Raw genomic sequence first — 17,482 nt, 5'->3', positions numbered from 1 at the left:
CCTTTTTCGTCTTTTATATTTTTTCCTACCTGTTTTTGAAGACAATGGTCTGCTTTTCTGGTTGCCTGATGTCCTCTGCCAGCCTACAGAAGTTGTTTTGTGGAGTTTGCTCAGCGTTGAAATGTTCTTTTGAGGAATTTGTGAGGGAGAAAGTGGTCTTCCCGTCCTATTCCTCCGCCATCTTTATGCTCTCCGGTCATCCATTTTAAATATAGCAGTGTGTACATGCCCATCTCAAACTCCACAACATATCTCTTCCCCCCATCCTTCCCCCCCACAACCATAAGTCTGTGAGTCTGTTTCTGTTTTGTAAGTTCATTTGTATCATTTCTTTTTAGATTCCACATATAAAGGGTATCATATGATATTTCTTTTCTGTCTGACTTCACTCAGTATGACACTCTCTAGGTCCAACCATGTTGCTGCAAATAGCATTATATATTTCATTCATTTATTTTTAGGAGACAAAGGAGTTGTTAAAGCCAGAGTGTAATAGTTTGTTTTAAAACTTGTAGGGAGGGCTAGATCATACATTCTTCTTTCATCAAGTATTATGAGATATCCCCTCTGCCATTACGGACATAAGAATGAAAGTTAACAATCCTAGATGCCTATGAACAAATGGGATGAGATATATGTAAATTCTGTGTGTGTGTTAAGTCACACACACAGCATTTAGTCATGTCCGGGTCTTTGTGACCCCATGGGCTGTAGCCCGCCAGGTTTCTCTGTCCATGGGATTTTCCAGGCAAGAATCCTGGAGTGGGTTGCCATTTCCTCCTCCAGGGGATCATCCCAACCCAGGGATTGAACCAGCGTCTTTTAGTTCTCCTGCATTGGCAGGTGGGTTCTTTACCACTGGCACCACCTGGGAAGCCCCTATATGCAAATAAGAAAGTTAAATACCTATAAAATAATTGTATTACTGAGGGTTGTATGCCAAATGGGAAGCAGCTTTAAATAAAGCCTAAAGGAGTCAAGGAAGGCTTTACAAACCAGAATACATTTGAGCTGAAACTTCAAGGAAAAATTGGAGTTTGCTAGGTGAACAAAGCGGGGGGAGGACATTCTAAGCAGAGGAAAGTATGTGAAAGGGCAAAGGGTGTTCTGGGAGTATGGAGAAAGGAGGCGTGAGGACTTTTGGTGTTGTTTTCCTTGAAATCTCAGTAGCAAATCTTTTGTTAGGGTGGGGGGAAAGTAATTCCCCAAATCCTTTTTTGTTTTGTGTCCAAAACTATAATACAATTAGTTAAAGGTTGTGCCTTAATTATATGAAACCATAAGAATTTTAGGTTTAATATTTGACAGACTGATAACTATTTGGATGACAACCTCAGATTAATTTCAGGGTAATTGGTTCTTGATCCCTAGGGCTAGTCAGTGATTATGATAACTGCCTGCCCTTAGTTTAAAATAGTCTTTTAAACATGAGTCTGACCCATAATGGAGATCTTTGATTAGGACTTGACTCACAAGAATGAGAGTTTAGGAATGACATCAGTTTGGCAAAAGTCCAGAGCTGAGTCATTCTATTTCTCTTGAGTGAAAGGAGTAGTGAATTTCTGGTGATTAACCAAATAGTTGAGATTTGTGAAATCCAAATGTTAGATACTAAAACTATGTAACTATCCTCTTGTGCCATCTCTGCCACCCCTGCATCTACCTTTTAAATTTTAGAGGTACTAGACCCTTGGTTTGTGATGTTTCATTTCAGTATGATGAGTTTTAGGTGATGGCAGGGGAATCCAAATGGAGGTATTCCATACAAAGTAGGTTTATTCAGTTAAATATATGGGCTTAAGTAGCTAAATATCTGCTGCACATTTTATTAAAAACAGAAAACTAGTATACTATCCTGCATACGGAGTCTTCTGAAGGTGAGAAATTTGTGTAACTCACCCCAATTCTGACATCATTTCCCTTTTCACTCTGTTTTATATTCACTGAAAAAAGTGTTTTGTTAATATATGAGGGAATTTGAGAGGGTCATTAGAGAAGATTGTCTGCCATCACAAAGTCATCCTAAGAGTATTTATTATACATCTCAAAAGTGCTAAAAGAGGTTTCAGCCATCACACTGCTGGAATGTCTACAAATAAATCACTTGTAATATCACTTTTAATAGTTGTGGGTATCAAATTTCAGCTGCAACTACCAGAGCTCAAGCTTACAACATTTTTAGAGTGAATTTCAGCTTAAGAAACGCAAACAACACATACTAACTGAGCACCTCACTGGTACATGGCACAGTGGCTAGGTTTTGTGGAATTTTCCAGAGATATTCGAGACACAGTTGCTGTCTTTGAGGAGCTCACAGTCTAATTGTAATGACGGATTGTCACCAACATGAAACAGAGCAATAAACTGTTTGGTCATTTGGAACTAAGTGTCATGGAAACATTTGCTGATAGAACAGATAGGGAAGGTTTTAAGTAAACAGTGTGACTTAAGATTTGCCGTAAAGATACAGGGTTTAGAAAAGGGAGGGAGGGGAATTCCAGGATGAAATTATAGCAGGAGCTAAATAAGGCAATGACAGAAATTCAGAATGGGAAGAATATGGGGAGTTGGGGATAAGGAGATGTAACTGGAGTGAAGGGGAATAGAGTCAGATGGATAACATAGGGCCCTATCCTAAAGCAGGGATTGGCAAATCTTTCTGTGAAGGGCCAGGAAGTAAATAGTTTTAGCTTTATAGGCGGTGTGGTCTCTGTCACTACTACTCAGTTGTGCTGTAGTATAAAAGTACTCAATTCTGCTATAGTATGAACGCAGCCACAGACATAAGTAAAGGAATGAACATGTCTGTGTTCAGTACAGTTTTGTTTACGAAAACAGGCAGCAGCCTGGATTTGGCCCACAGGTTGTAGTTTGTTGACCCCTTCCCTAAAGCCCCACTTCCCAAACTGTGTGCCAAGCTGCACATAATGAAGTCACAGGGGAGCCACAGGATATTTAAAATTTTTGAGGGGAGTACAGTGGTACTTGACTCTTGCCTATAAGCAGTACAAATTGTTTTCAGTTACTGTCGTAACAAATTACCACAAACTTAGTGCCTTAAGACAACACTGATTTATTGGCTTAGAGTTCTGTAGGTTAGAAGTCCATCTCAGATCTCACTGGGCTAAAATCAAGGTGTTTGCAAAGCTGCATTTATTTCTGGAGGCTCTAGGGGTGAATCTATTTTGTTGGCTTTTCAAGCTTTGAGAGTCTGCCGGCATTCCTTGGCCCATGGTCCTCTTCCTCCATCCATATTCAAAGCCATGGGTCAGGTCCTCATATCATATCACTCTGATGACCTTGCTTCTGTCATCACATCTCATTTGATTCTGACTCTTCTGCCTCACTCTTCCACTTTTAAGGACCCTTATGACTGTGTTGGTAATTCAAGATAATCTCCCTGTTTTAAGGTCAGCTGATGAGTAACCTTAATGCCACCTGCAACTTGATTGCCCCCTTGACATGTAACCTGATATATTCACAGGTTTCAGGGATTAGGACATAGACATCTTTGGAGGACTATTATTCTGTTACAACAATCTGCTCTCTGGCCTCCTAAGATCCACTTACATCACACATGCAAAATACATCTATCCCATCCCAGCATCCCCCAAACTCTCAACTCTTAGAGCAACTTAGTCTAAGTTTTTAATGTCCTCAACTCACAATTCCCAAATCTCATCTAAATCAAGTATGAATGATACTGAGTCTGATGCATCTTGGGGTAAAATTCCTCTCCATCTGCAGGTGTGTGTCTTTTTAAAATTTTTTTTGTATTTTGCTTCCAAAATACAATGGTGGGACAGGCATAGGATGCCAGTTATAGATGTTCCAGTTTAAACAGGAGAAAGTTTGACAGAAAAAGGAATCCAGGCAAGCTAACTTCATTAAATTTCAAGGCCTAGAATTACTCTTCTGGGGCTTTCAGCTGCACCCTTTGGATTTAAGGCTCTATTCTGTCCTCATGGCTCCACCCTCAGACTCGACTTTCCTTTTTCTTGAAGGATAGCATGTATTTATGTGTGTTTCCCAGGAGGCTCAGTGATGAAGAATCCACCTGCCAATGCAGGAGACATGGATTCGATCCCTGGGTTGGGAAGGTTCCCTGGAGGAGGAAATGGCAACCCACTCCAGTATTCTTGCCTGGAAAATCCCCATGGACAGGGGGGCCTGGTGGGCTATAGTCCATGGGGTCACAAAAGAGTTGGATGCAACTGAACACAAACGCACACACAAGCGTGTATTTGTAGCTGAGTAGTTTCATCTTGTTTCAACTTGTTTCTTGACTGTAGAGTTTTGGGGGTCCAACAACCTTCTTTCACACTCTCTCTGTCCCTTTCAGGCCAATCTAGCAGGGTTTTTTTTAGTTAATTTATTTATTTTAATTGGAGGCTAATTACTTTATGATATTGTAGTGGTTTTTGCCATACATTGACATGAATGTCTTAGTATTAATGTACCATTTTCAAGAACCTTGTGGGTCTCAGGTATATATCATGGATACTGATTCAGACAAGAGATTCTTGACAGATCTTTCTTAGATAGTCCTATTTCTATTCTTATGCTGAGATGGTGGTGGAGATCTAATTCATATGTTCAGTCTTTTCAGAGAACTTTTTGTATGACTGAGTACGTTGACCTTTTGATCTTCCTAAGATATTAGCAAAAGGTTGTCCAGCCCCTGCCTTGGATTTACATTTTAGCATCTTTTGCAATCTGAGTAAGCTGAGACTTTCCAAAATCATCAAGTCCTGGTTCCTTTTTTATTGAACAGTTCTTCCCTCAGTTTATTTCTTTCTTCTCACATTTTATGTAAGCAAGCAGCCACTAGACCACACTTTTAGCACCTTGCTTGAAAATCTCAACTAAATGTCCAGTTTTGTCATTTAGGAGTTCTGCTTCCCACCTTGTATTGGATCCAATTCTGCTAAGCTTTCTGCCACTACATAACAAGGAATACCTTCCCTCAAGTTTTCTAATAACATGTTGCTAGTTTCCTTCTGAGCCTTTACCAGCAACAATTTTAACATCCATAATTTTACTAACAATCTATTCCCAGTGACTTAGATATACTCTGAGGAAGTTTGTATTTTTTTCTACCATGATCTGAACGTCTGAGCGCCCCACTAGTGGGGTGTTTAACATCCATATTTCTACAGTCTGTTCAAGGCAATCCAGGCAATTTGTGTAATGTTCTTCAAATTCTTCCAGCCTCTGCCCCACTGCCCAATTCCAAACCACTTCCACGTTTTTAGGTATTTGTTATGCTAATACCACACTTCTAGGTATAAAAATATTTAATTACTTTTGATTATGTCATATCTTTGTGAATCTGAATTTTTTGTGATTACTGTGATAAAAAGCAAGCAATACACAAAAAATTCAGTGTTGAGTAAGAAATTAGGGATGTTGTGTCCAATTTGATTCCAAGGTTTGAACAACTGTTCGATATCCAACAGGCATACCCATTCCATTATAAGTAACTGTGGCTATTTAAGATTTGAAATAGAAATATTTTAATATATATATTTTCAGATGGACACTACATTTTAGTCCATACTTGTTGTTTGTACACAACTGTTTAATAGTAAATGGAACTAGTACATATTTCTTTAGACCTAAGGGTGCCATGAAAAACTTGAGACAGTACAGTACCATGAACTGAGACAGTTTGAGAGCTTCTGTCTTAGAGGGACGTTGGCTAGAGTAGTTGATACTTTAGGCAGTGAGAATTCATGGTTTATTCTTGAATAGAGGGGTGACTTGAAATAATTCTGTCTTAAGAATAAAATACTTATGTACTGCTCTATGTCTTATAAAGTGTTTTACATGAATTATATCAATTGATAAACCTGGAAACAGGGTGCAGGGTAGGTTAAAAAGAATTATATACTATTTGAGTAATCTAGATGTGAGGTGAAGGTCTGAAATAAGACAGCTGTGAAAAACGAAATATATGACAGATACTATGAAAAAAAGATTTAAAAATTTGGTGATATGTTAATAATGGGATAAAAATAAAGGAGAGGAAGATTCAAAGGTCACTTTAAAGTCTCAAATTTAGTAGATATTGGCAGATAGAATAATGAGATTGGGAAAAAGAACAATTTCGTGTAATGGCAATGGTTAGATCATAGGGGATTAAGACAGGAGTATGAAGAGAAGATAGTGGATATAGACCGCATATACCAGGATTGGGAAAGTGAAAGGAAAGAGATTAATAGAACAGTGGAATCAAACCAGGTTTTTGCAAGAAGGAATGAAGTGTCAAAATTCATGATAATGGTGTTTTGATTGAGGTGGTATTAATATTTACATGACTGTGTGCACTTGTTAAAACTTACAGAACTACGCATTAAAAAGATACATTTTACTCTATGTAAATTTCACCTCAATATTTTTTGCCCAAGTACATGAGAACAGAGGTTTGTTTTTATTTGTTTGATTGAGATATAATTCATGTACCATAAATGTCACCATTTAAAAATGATTACTTTGTTGGTTTTGGTATTTTCACAAAGTATGTGGACTATATAGCCCACCAGGCTCCTCCATCCATGGGATTCTCCAGGCAAGAACACTGGAGTGGGTTGCTGTTTCCTTCTCCAGGGGATCTTCCCTGACCAGGGATCGAACCCGGGTCACCCGCATCGAAGGGAGACACTTTGCCATCTGAGCCACCGGGGAGGTCCGTACAACCATCGCCACTATCTAATTCTAAAGCATTTTCGTCATCTCGAAAAGAAACAGCTTGTCCATTAGCAGTCACTCCTCATTTCCCCTCCTCTTCAACCCCTAATGACTACATAATCTATTTCCTTTTTTTCCTTTTTTTAATTGTGGTAAAATACACATAACATTACCATCTTAACCATTTTTAAGTGTGCATTTTGGCGGTATTAAGTACATTCATATTGTTATGCAACCATCACCAGAAGGAAAGTTACATGGCTCAAAATAGCCTGGAGTTAAAACTCCCCTCTGGGTCCTTCCCACCATTCTATGCAAAACAAAGAACTATCTCACCGGAAGGAAAAAAAATGGACATTAAGGTTGATTACGTCCATCTCCCAGCCGGTCCAGCCTCTGGCTGATCTCCAGAATTCCCTGCCCCAGCCATTTAAGAGATAACTACTCCAAACAACCTTGGAGAAGAACAGGCCCCCGTAAGACAGTAGATTTCCACATATGTGCCTATATATACTTACTCGGTTCTTGGGTTAGTGCAGCAGCTCACCAATCTGACTGCTGCCCCTTCTGGCCTCATTAAAGGTGATCTGTTCCTGTAAAGTGCTGGTCTCATTCTTTTTCCGAACCTCGCCTTCTCTAACTCCCTTACCGTACAACCACCATCATCTGCAGAACTATTTTCATCTAGCAAAACTGAAATTCTGTACCTATTAAACAATAACTCCTCATTCCCACCATTCTGCTTTCTGTCTCTATGAATTTGACTATGCTAAGTACCTCATGTAAGTGGAATCACATAGTATTTCTCATTTTGTGACTTATTTCACTTAATGTCTTCAAGTTGCATCTATGTTGTACATATGTCAGAATTTACTTTTTTAAGGCTGAGTTTCCTTTTTTAATATTCTTTTGTTTGTATGTACTATAGTTTGCTTATCCATTCATGTATCACTGGACATAGGTTGCTTCAGTGTTTTAGCTCTTACGATTTATAGTCTATTTTGTCTGATACTTATATTAAATAGCTACCCTTGCTCTCTTTTGGTTATTATTTACAGGGAATATCCTTTTCTATCCTTTCATTTTCACTGTGTGTCTTTGTATGTAAAATTAGTCTCACATAGACAGCATATATTTTGGCCTTTTTGTTAAAACCCATTTTACCCATCTCTCTGTCTTTTGATGGAGAGTTTAATCCATTTACATTTTTTTTTCTTTTTTTAAATTTTATTTTTACTTTATTTTACTTTACAATACTGTATTGGCTCTGCCACACATCAACATGAATCCACCACGGGTGTATACGAGCTCCCAATCCTGAATCCCCCTCCCACCTCCCACCCCACACCATCTCTCTGGATCATCCCCATGCACCAGCCCCAAGCATCCTGTATCCTGTATCAAACCTAGACTGGCACTTCATTTCTTACATGATAGTATACATGTTTCAATGCCATTCTCCCAAATCATCCCACCCTCTCCCTCTCCCTCAGAGTCCAAAAGTCCGTTCTATACATCTGTGTCTCTTTTGCTGTCTCGCATACAGGGGTATCGTTACCATCTTTCTAAATTCCATATATATGTGTCAGTATACTGTATTGGTGTTTTTCCTTCTGGCTTACTTCACTCTGTATAATCGGCTCCAGTTTCATCCGTCTCATTAGAACTGATTCAAATGTATTCTTTTTAATGGCTGAGTAATACTCCATTGTGTGTATGTACCACAGCTTTCTTATCCATTCATCTCCTGATGGACATCTAGGTTGCTTCCATGTCCTGGCTATTATAAACAGTGCTGCAGTGAACATTGGGGTACATGTGTCTCTTTCAATTCTGGTTTCCTTGGTGTGTATGCCCAGCAGTGGGATTGCTGGGTCATAAGGCAGTTCTATTTGCGATTTTTTAAGGAATCTCCACACTGTTCTCCATAGTGGCTATGATAGTTTGCATTCCCACCAACAGTGTAAGAGGGTTCCCTTTTCTCCACATTCTCTAATCCATTTACATTTAAAGTAATTACCGATAAGAAAGGATGTCTGTCATTTTGCTGTTTGTTTTCTATACATCTTATATTTTGTCCTTCATTTCCTATATTACTGTCACCTTCTATGTTGATTTTTTTGTAGTGAAACATTTGAATTCTTCTCATTTCCTTTTATGTATATTTATAGCTATTTTCTTTGGGGTTACTGTGGGGTTACATGATGCTGTGAGCAGAAGCAGCAAACAGAGATCAGAGCACAGATCCCCAATATTTGGAGGGAGAGGTCCTTTTTGCCTATCCTAGTTCCTGTAAGCTACTCTTGAAATGTGTGCATAGCCATCTGCCATGGAGCTGGGGTAGGAGATGGGTAACTACTACTGAGCTAAGAGCTGAGATTTCCCAATTTGTCATCCAAGCATTCCCCTGAAAATTACAAGCATTCGATAGACTCCAGAATTCCAAATGGTTACATTAGACAGGTTCTGCCAGTGTAAATGTTGTCTTTATGGGAAGGCAGATTCCTGCCTCCTACTCCACCAGCTTTCCAGAATCCCATGGAATCTTTTTTATTTATTTAACTATTTTTTAAATTTGACCATGCTTGGTCTTCATTGCTGCGTGGGTCTTCTCTAGTTGCAGTGAGCAGGGGCTACGCTTCATTTGCCATTGCAGTGTGCAGGCTTCTCATTGCAGTGGCTTCTGTTGTTGTGGAGCAAAGGCTCTAGGCATGTGGGCTTCAGTAGTTGCAGCATATGGGCTCAGTAGTTGTGGTGCATGGGCTTAGTTGCTCCTCTGCATGTGGGATCTTCCCAGACCAGGGATCGAACTGGTGTCCTCTGCATTGACAGGTGGATTCTTAACCACTGGACCACCAAGGAAGCCCCTGTAATCTTTTTTAAAAAGTAGATTTTACATAAAACTTTAATAGAAAGCAAGAAATAATTCTTCATCTGTGACTTCAGGAAAGAATATAAACATAGAGTTTGGTACACTGGTAGTTCAGAGTGGGGAATAAGAGTTTATAAGAAAGTTCATTTAATCTTCTCTGTGTAGTCAGAATCTAATATGAGCAAGGTGGAGTTAAGGAAGAATTCCTCTTAAGGAAAGGTCTACAAAATCTTTGGGGAGTTATCTGGGGAGTCAAGAGATTTTTTAAAAAATACTAAATTTGTGATATTTCAAGTATGTATGCACAGCTATACATTAAATTGTAATCCTGAATTGTAGAATTAAACAGAAATTAGTCACTAGAAATTGCCCGTTTTTCAAAGTAAAATTCAGATTTTCTACACATCATACTGTTTTACCCTGGGTCTGCTGTTGTTCATTTAAGAAGAGAGATAAAGGAGAAAGGGCAAGAGCCATAATTGGGGCATAGCCTCTACTAACAGCTGTGTCGTAGAAGGTTGAAGGGGACTGTGTTACCTATTGCTGCTGTAACTGCTGTGATCAGCATTTGGATAAAGAAGAACTATATAGACATGTTTTAAGTTACTGTTTGATTGATTTGTAATAGGTAGGGTACAGTATGTGATCCTCTGACTTTGAACTTGGTCCTGAATTGTTTACGTGTAGTGATCTGACAGTTGAATAACTCCCCAAATACTTATCTACAGTGTAGTCTTCTGTCGTTGTCTCTAATGTCATTTCCCCTCACTGTGATTCTAAAATGTGGAGAACACAGTATTTTTTAGGACTTGTAACCTCAGATATGCAGATAACACCACCCTTATGGCAGGAAGCGAGGAAGAACTAAAGAGCCTCTTGATGAAAGTGAAAGAGGAGAGTGAAAAAGGTGGCTTAAAACTCAACATTCAGAAAACTAAGATCATGGCATCTGTTCCCATCACTTCATGGCAAATAGATGGGGAAACAGTGGAAACACTGAGACTATTTTCGGGGGCTCCAAAATCACTGCAAATGGTGACTGCAGCCGTGAAATCAAAAGACGCTTGCTCCTTGGAAGAAAAGCTAAGACCAACCTAGACAGCATATTAAAAAGAATACATTTGAATCAGTTCTGATGAGATGGATGAAACTGGAGCCGATTATACAGAGTGAAGTAAGCCAGAAAGAAAAACACCAATACAGTATACTAACACATATATATATATATGGAATTTAGAAAGATGGCAATGATGACCCTGTATGCAAGACAGCAAAAAAGACACAGATGTGTATAATGGACTTTTGGACTCAGAGGGAGAGGGAGAGGGTGGGAAGATTTGGGAGAATGGCATTGAAACATGTATACTATCATGTAAGAATTGAATTGCCAGTCTATGTCTGATGCAGGATATAGCATGCTTGGGGCAGGTGCACGGGGATGACCCAGAGAGATGTAATGGGGAGGGAGGTGGGAGGGGGGTTCATGTTTGGGAACGCATGTACACCTGTGGTGGATTCATGTCAATGTATGGCAAAACCAATATAGTATTGTAAAGTAAAATAAAGTAAAAATAAAAATTTAAAAAAAAAAAAAGCAGAGACATTACTTTGCCAACAAAGGTCCATCTAGTCAAAGCTACGGTTTTCCCAGTAGTCATGTGTAGCTGTGAGAGTTGGACTATAAAGAAAGCTGAGCTCTGAAGAATTGATGCTTTTGAACTGTGGTGTTGGAGAAGACTCTTGAGAGTCCCGTGGACTGCAAGGAGATCCAATCACTCCATCCTAAAGGATATCAGTCCTGAATATTCATTGGAAGCACTGATGCTGAAGCTGAAACTCCAATACTTTGGCCACCTGCTTCAAAGAAGTGATTCATTGAAAAAGAACCTGATGCTGTGAAAGATTGAAGGTGGGAGGAAAAGGGAATGACAGAGGATGAGATGGTTGGATGGCATCACTGACTCAATGGACATGAGTTTGAGCAAGCTCCAGGAGTTGGTGATGGACAGGGAAGCCTGGTGTGCTGCAGTCCATGGGGTTGCAAAGAGTCGGACATGACTGACCGACTGAACTGAACTGAACTGACCATCTTATCTTTTCAACCAAAGTGACTATTCAACATTATGAACTTTGTCATTTTGACACATAATTTACAAAGGCAGTAGATTCCCATCCTAGTTGCTTGAAGTATAGATGTTCAAACCTATACTGAATATTCTAAATGGCTGGGTTCCGTTAAGTGGGAGCATCTTAAAGATTATAAAATTATTCAACAAATTCTTAACATTGACATGCTTCTTTCTTTTCCTTTCAGGTTGACAATAAATGCCCTTGCCCAGAAGCTCAATGCTTATTGGAAGGAAAAGACCTCCCAAGAGAATTTGGAGACCTCGGCCATAGTCAGGCCAATACCGTGAGTAGTAAATTTAGAATATAAAAGTATCAGGGGTAACATCTCTAGGGCAAATGGAAGGAATAGGAAAAGATGATGCTTTTCACATAAGGAAGTTTAATTAACTAAAAACAGGAAATCACAGGTACTAATTTCATCATTCTCTAAACCTCTTCATTTCTGGTTTAACACTTGTATGGTTTGGATCATAAATATGACGAGTTTAGTATTATCAGTTCATCCTGTCATCAGTGTAATATAATGGAAGATGATGACCATTTGAATCAGCTACTCCTTGGTTGAAAATTTAGATCTACTTCTTTTTTTTAATTTTACTATATATTATCTAATGTATTACAATTGTGTTCAGGTCATAAGATCTATAAATGTTATGAGTATTACTTCAAAACCTAAATATATGAATGTTGTATTCTCTATTTCCAAATAATTAGGCAAAAATCATGAAATTAAATCATGGGTAAAAGTCTATTAGTTTTGGTTTGTTTTTAGATTTTATTGAAGTATAATTGATTTACAATGTTATATCAATTTCTTCTATACAGCAAAGTGACAGTTATACATATGTATATTCTTTTTCATATTCTTTTCTATTATGGTTGAAACAGGATATTGAATATAGTTCCCTGTGCTATACAGTAGGACCTTGTTATTTATCCATCCTATGTATAATAGTTTGCCTCTGCTAATCCCAAACTCTCATTCCTTTCCTCCCCTACCCCACCCCCATGCCCCACCCCACCCCCCCGCCTTGGCAACCACAAGTCTGTTCTCTATTAAATCTGATTCTTAATAGTTGAATGAGCTTAGGTAAGTAAGTCACTTCATCTCTCTGAGTATATTAACTCATTATTGACCAGAGATGTATTAATATGTCTTATTACCTGAATGTTATATTTTTAAATTTTTTTATTTAAAAACAAGTCTTTTTTTAGCCCTTAAATATGATACTATAGAAATATTTAATGCTATGAAAAGGTGGGAAAAGCTGATTATAAACACTACACAAATGTGATTTGCTTTCACAGAATTACTCAATATCTTGTAATTACCTAAAATGGAAAAGAATCTGAAACATATATCTGAATACATATGAATCTGAATATATATCGATCTTCTTTTTAGGAGTATATAGGGAGAGAAATGATCCTTTCTTTGCAAGTTTGGTTGCAGCATTTTGGCACAAGTCTTTGGTAGTCATGAGGATGGTAAGGGTGATGAGAGGTGGATATGTACATCTTTGCTTACCCTTCAGGTTTTCCTATAATTATTGGTCTAGTCCATCTCCTTTGTTTCTCTTTTTTTTTTTAATTGTAGTATTGTTTCAGATAGTACTGCGTTAAATGGTACATTTAACTCTTTTCTTTTTCTATTTTACTTTACAATACTGTATTGGTTCACTTCATCTTTTTATTTTACTTTATTTTACTTTACAATACTGTATTGGTTTACTTCATCTCTCTGCATATATTAACTCATTATTGAACAGAGACATATTAATATGTCTTATTACCCGAATGTTATATTTTTAAATTTTTTAATTGGAGGAAAATTAGTTTACGTTTGACTAGAGACATATCAGTATTCGCTTACATAACAAATCACCAGCCACAGGTGTTAATTTCTGCAAAAATCCCCAGCCAATAATGTGTTAAGTTAGATCATCTAACCTTTTTAGCACAGTACCTGGCATATAGTAGGCATTCAGAAATATTAGCAAACTTCCCTTCTTTTTATTCTAATGAACATTGTTGGAACCATATCAAGAAATTTGAGAATAGAAATAGAGAACCCAACATATCAGGAAAAAATGTAGAATTTACTGAATCTAAGACACAAAATCACATACAGAATGGTGGATCAGGATGAAATGCTTCAGGAGGCCAGGAAAGAAGCATAATACAGAGGGCAGAATGTGTGACAATATGTACACAGTCAGTTATACCATCAAAACAAAGATTAGAGTGTTGAAAGTTCATTTGGGGGAAGGCACTGTGTTTCTTTTAAATGGAAATCATCAAATGTTTGATATAAAATTTTGTTTTCCCAGGTTTGATGCATGAGACACGGTGCTCTGGGCTGGTGCACTGGGATGACCCTGAGGGGTGGGATGGGGAGGGAGGAGGGAGGGGGTTTCAGGATGGGGAACACGTGTACACCCATGGCAGATTCATGTTGATGTATGGCAAAACCAGTACAATATTGTAAAGTAATTAGTCTCAAATTAAAATAAATAAATTTATATTTAAAAAAATAAAAATGAAGATCTCTATTCCTGTCCAACATCCATGGTTTTCAAAGAAATGAAAATTAAGATGAGATATCTCTTTTTTGCCTTTTAAATAACCGATTAATGCAATGGAACAGATGTTCATATATTGCTGGAGTGTGTGTATATATGTTATACAGCCTTTTCTGGAAGTTTAATGGTGATTATTTAGTACTTACCTGTCAGACACTGGTTTAAGTTCTTTGCATGTATATTTAACCATCACAACAATCCTGTGAGATAGGCAGATGATATTGTTACTTCATTACAAATGTAGACACTTATACACTGAGAGCTTAAGTAACTTGTTCAAAATTAGATAAATACACAGTGGTAGATCGTTTTCAGATATAGGCAGTCTGGCCCCCTAACCCACGTTCTTAACCACGACAGTCTTCTGTAAGGATGCAATGAGAAAAATATAGCATAGCCCCTTCAGCTGCCTATTTAGGCTTGCGCACAAAAAGCCTCTTCTGTCTGCCTGGGTTGGAGGATCTACCATGGTCTGCATGTAACCTGAGGTAGAGAATTACTGTCTCTAATGCTTGTTCCCGAGAGAGTAATATTGACGTGCTTCTGCAAGAGACTCTTGTGTGTGTGCATGTAAAACCAAAGCTAATATGACCTTTTCTGTCCCCTTAGCACTACTGCTGAAACTGCTTTCTCTGACTCTAAATAAAACAGTGTGTTAGTTGTTCAGTCATGCCCAACTCTTTGTGACTCCATAGACTGCAGCCTACCAGGCTCCTCTCTCTTTGGGATTTTCCAGGCAAGGATACTGGAGTGGGTTGTCATTTCCTTTTCCAGGAAATCTTCCTGACCCAGGGATAGAACCCGGGTCTGCTGCACTGCAGGCAGATTCTTTACCAACTGAGCTATGAGGGAAGCCTCAAATAAAGCAGTGGCTGTACAGAAATATATAGACACCAGATGTCAGGCCTGAGCTTGGAGTTTAGAGTTGCAAGGCTGGAGCAGCCTGTAGCTAGGAGATAGGAAGCTGTATATCCAAGAATGTGTATGGATTCTCTTCATTAAAACAGCATTTTAAACAAGAAGACACTGTATTTGAGTAGTAGACTTATTGGTAGATTTTCTTTTTCTTTCTGTATTTTATAGTTTTTTTATATGGGCTTATATTGCTTTTATAACTAGAAAAAAGCACCATTTAAAAAGATATGAAAAATATTGAACTAAGACATAAAAGAATCATATCACTCAATTGAAATGTCTAGCATGGAGAAGGCAATGGCACCCCACTCTAGTACTCTTGCCTGGAAAAACCCATGGACTGAGAAGCCTGGTAGGCTGCAGTCCATGGGGTCGGGAAGAGTCGGACACGACTGAGCAACTTCACTTTCACTTTTCCCTTGCATGCAGTGGAGAAGGTAATGGCAACCCACTCCGGTGTTCTTGCCTGGAGAATCCCAGGGATGGGGGAGCCTGGTGGGCTGCCGTCTCTGGGGTCGCACAGAGTCGGACACGATTGAAGCGACTTAGCAGCAGTAGCAGCAGCAGCATAAGAGCAGTATAAATGTAACGTACACAGAATCTGTCCTAGGCTAAATGACATGTTTTTCAAATTGGCCCTAGGTGCCCCTCTACCCTCTCTCTGTCTTTTCTCTAGCCTTCTCCCTTCCCAGTCTCGTCTGCCTTTCACATATTAGATGCACACTACTTGTCTTATATATGGATCATTTCCTCTTACAGGGAAACAAATTTACTCCAAGATGTGGGTGACTGGGTTACACTTCCTGAGGGAGATGAGAATGAGTATGTGTTTTAAGAGTAGAGCTCTGGGGACTTCCTTGGCAGTCCAGTGGTTAAAACTCTTGTCTTCCAATGCAGGGGACACAGGTTCAGTTCCTGGTCAGGGAATTAAGAATTGACATAATGCAGGGTGCAGCCAAAAAATTTTTAAGAGTAGAATTCTGGAAGAATTCTCTGTTAATAACCCAGTTATTGGACTGGAGCCACTTTTTCTAGTTACAAAATTTAATCAAATTTATGCTACTTTTTAAGATTAACTTTGGAAATATCTATCTAATGAAATTTTGATTTAAGTATAAACAAAGACTTTTTGAAAGGGAAAAAAAGGACTGGGGAGCCTGTGGGGAAATAGAGGAGATGTTTTGATGACATTGCTTCAATGACTCTCACAGATGCATTTCAAATCTATCATGGGATTGGATAGAAGCAAATAAAATGATTCTTTGGGTTTTTTTTTTTTTAGTAATATTGTAATATATATAAAATTTTTGCTGATTACTAAATTTTAGAGTTAAAGTTATCCTTTTGTTAAACTCAAGAAATAAAGTTCCAGGATAAGTACTGTTGAGCTCTATAATTTGGTGGCTTACCACATTAATACTTATTACTGTTTTCATATCTGGTCTGGTTCTATCATTGTTTTATCTGTGAAGTTTAAGATTATACATTGTAGACACCTGGATTATAACATTTCTAACACATTTCATATTCAATTCTTTCTTTCAGTTTTTTCAATTTTAGGGAGTATAGAGCTAGAATATAGCCTTTCTAATGTAAGAAAGAGTATAAAGCTAGTATAAAGTATAAAACTATATAGACAGTCATATTTTTGTTTTCTTCCATTCAGGAAGATTCCTGACCAGACATGGGTACAGTGTGATGAGTGTCTGAAATGGAGGAGGCTTCCTGGCAAGGTTGATCCATCTACATTACCTGCAAGATGGTTTTGCTACTATAATTCCCACCCAAAGTACAGGTAAGGTTAAGACTCAGTATTATGCCAGAGATAAGTCCTGATTTGTCTCTGTTCTAAAACACTTCTCGTCTCAAGTCCACACTCTTCAGCCTGGCATTCAAGCCCCTGTGCTAACTGGTCTTTACCTATTCTTTGTGTGTTAACACAGGTCTTCCGCTTTAGCAGGCCTGTGGCTTCACTCTTCCCTACACATGCTGCATGTATTCCCTTCTCCGTGACTTGATACTGTCATTCCAGTTGCTTAGAATGACTTTCTGTATTCCATCTGATCATATCGTCTGGGAAGCAGAAATATTTTGTGTGATACTTCTCTTGTTGACAGTAGTTTACAGTGATTTTACTCTGGCTGACTGTATTATTTAATTCTTCACATTTGCTCACGTACTGTTTGAATTTGGGGGATGTTTTTCATATGTATACATTTGGGCTCTTCAAGAGATTGTAAACTATTTGAGAACAAGGGATTTATATTTCAGGTTGAAGTGACAGTTTTCTTCA

At 38.3% G+C, this 17,482-nt stretch overlaps 1 protein-coding gene across 1 annotated transcript in view; it reads left to right on the top strand.

Moving 5' to 3' along the window:
- Positions 1 to 17,482, top strand: part of MORC4 (MORC family CW-type zinc finger 4) — a 68,058-nt gene that overhangs the window by 29,456 nt on the left and 21,120 nt on the right. Inside the window, exons 10-11 of the mRNA XM_052663573.1 lie at positions 11,877 to 11,975; positions 16,856 to 16,984. Of these exons, the coding sequence (XP_052519533.1) occupies positions 11,877 to 11,975; positions 16,856 to 16,984 (228 nt within the window). The remainder of the gene's footprint in view (positions 1 to 11,876; positions 11,976 to 16,855; positions 16,985 to 17,482) is intronic.

This window comes from Budorcas taxicolor, chromosome X, assembly GCF_023091745.1.
Source record: "Budorcas taxicolor isolate Tak-1 chromosome X, Takin1.1, whole genome shotgun sequence".
In the NCBI taxonomy this organism is placed as follows: domain Eukaryota; kingdom Metazoa; phylum Chordata; class Mammalia; order Artiodactyla; family Bovidae; genus Budorcas; species Budorcas taxicolor.
Note: the sequence above shows the minus strand (reverse complement) of the source record. Positions and strands in the feature narration are given on the sequence as shown.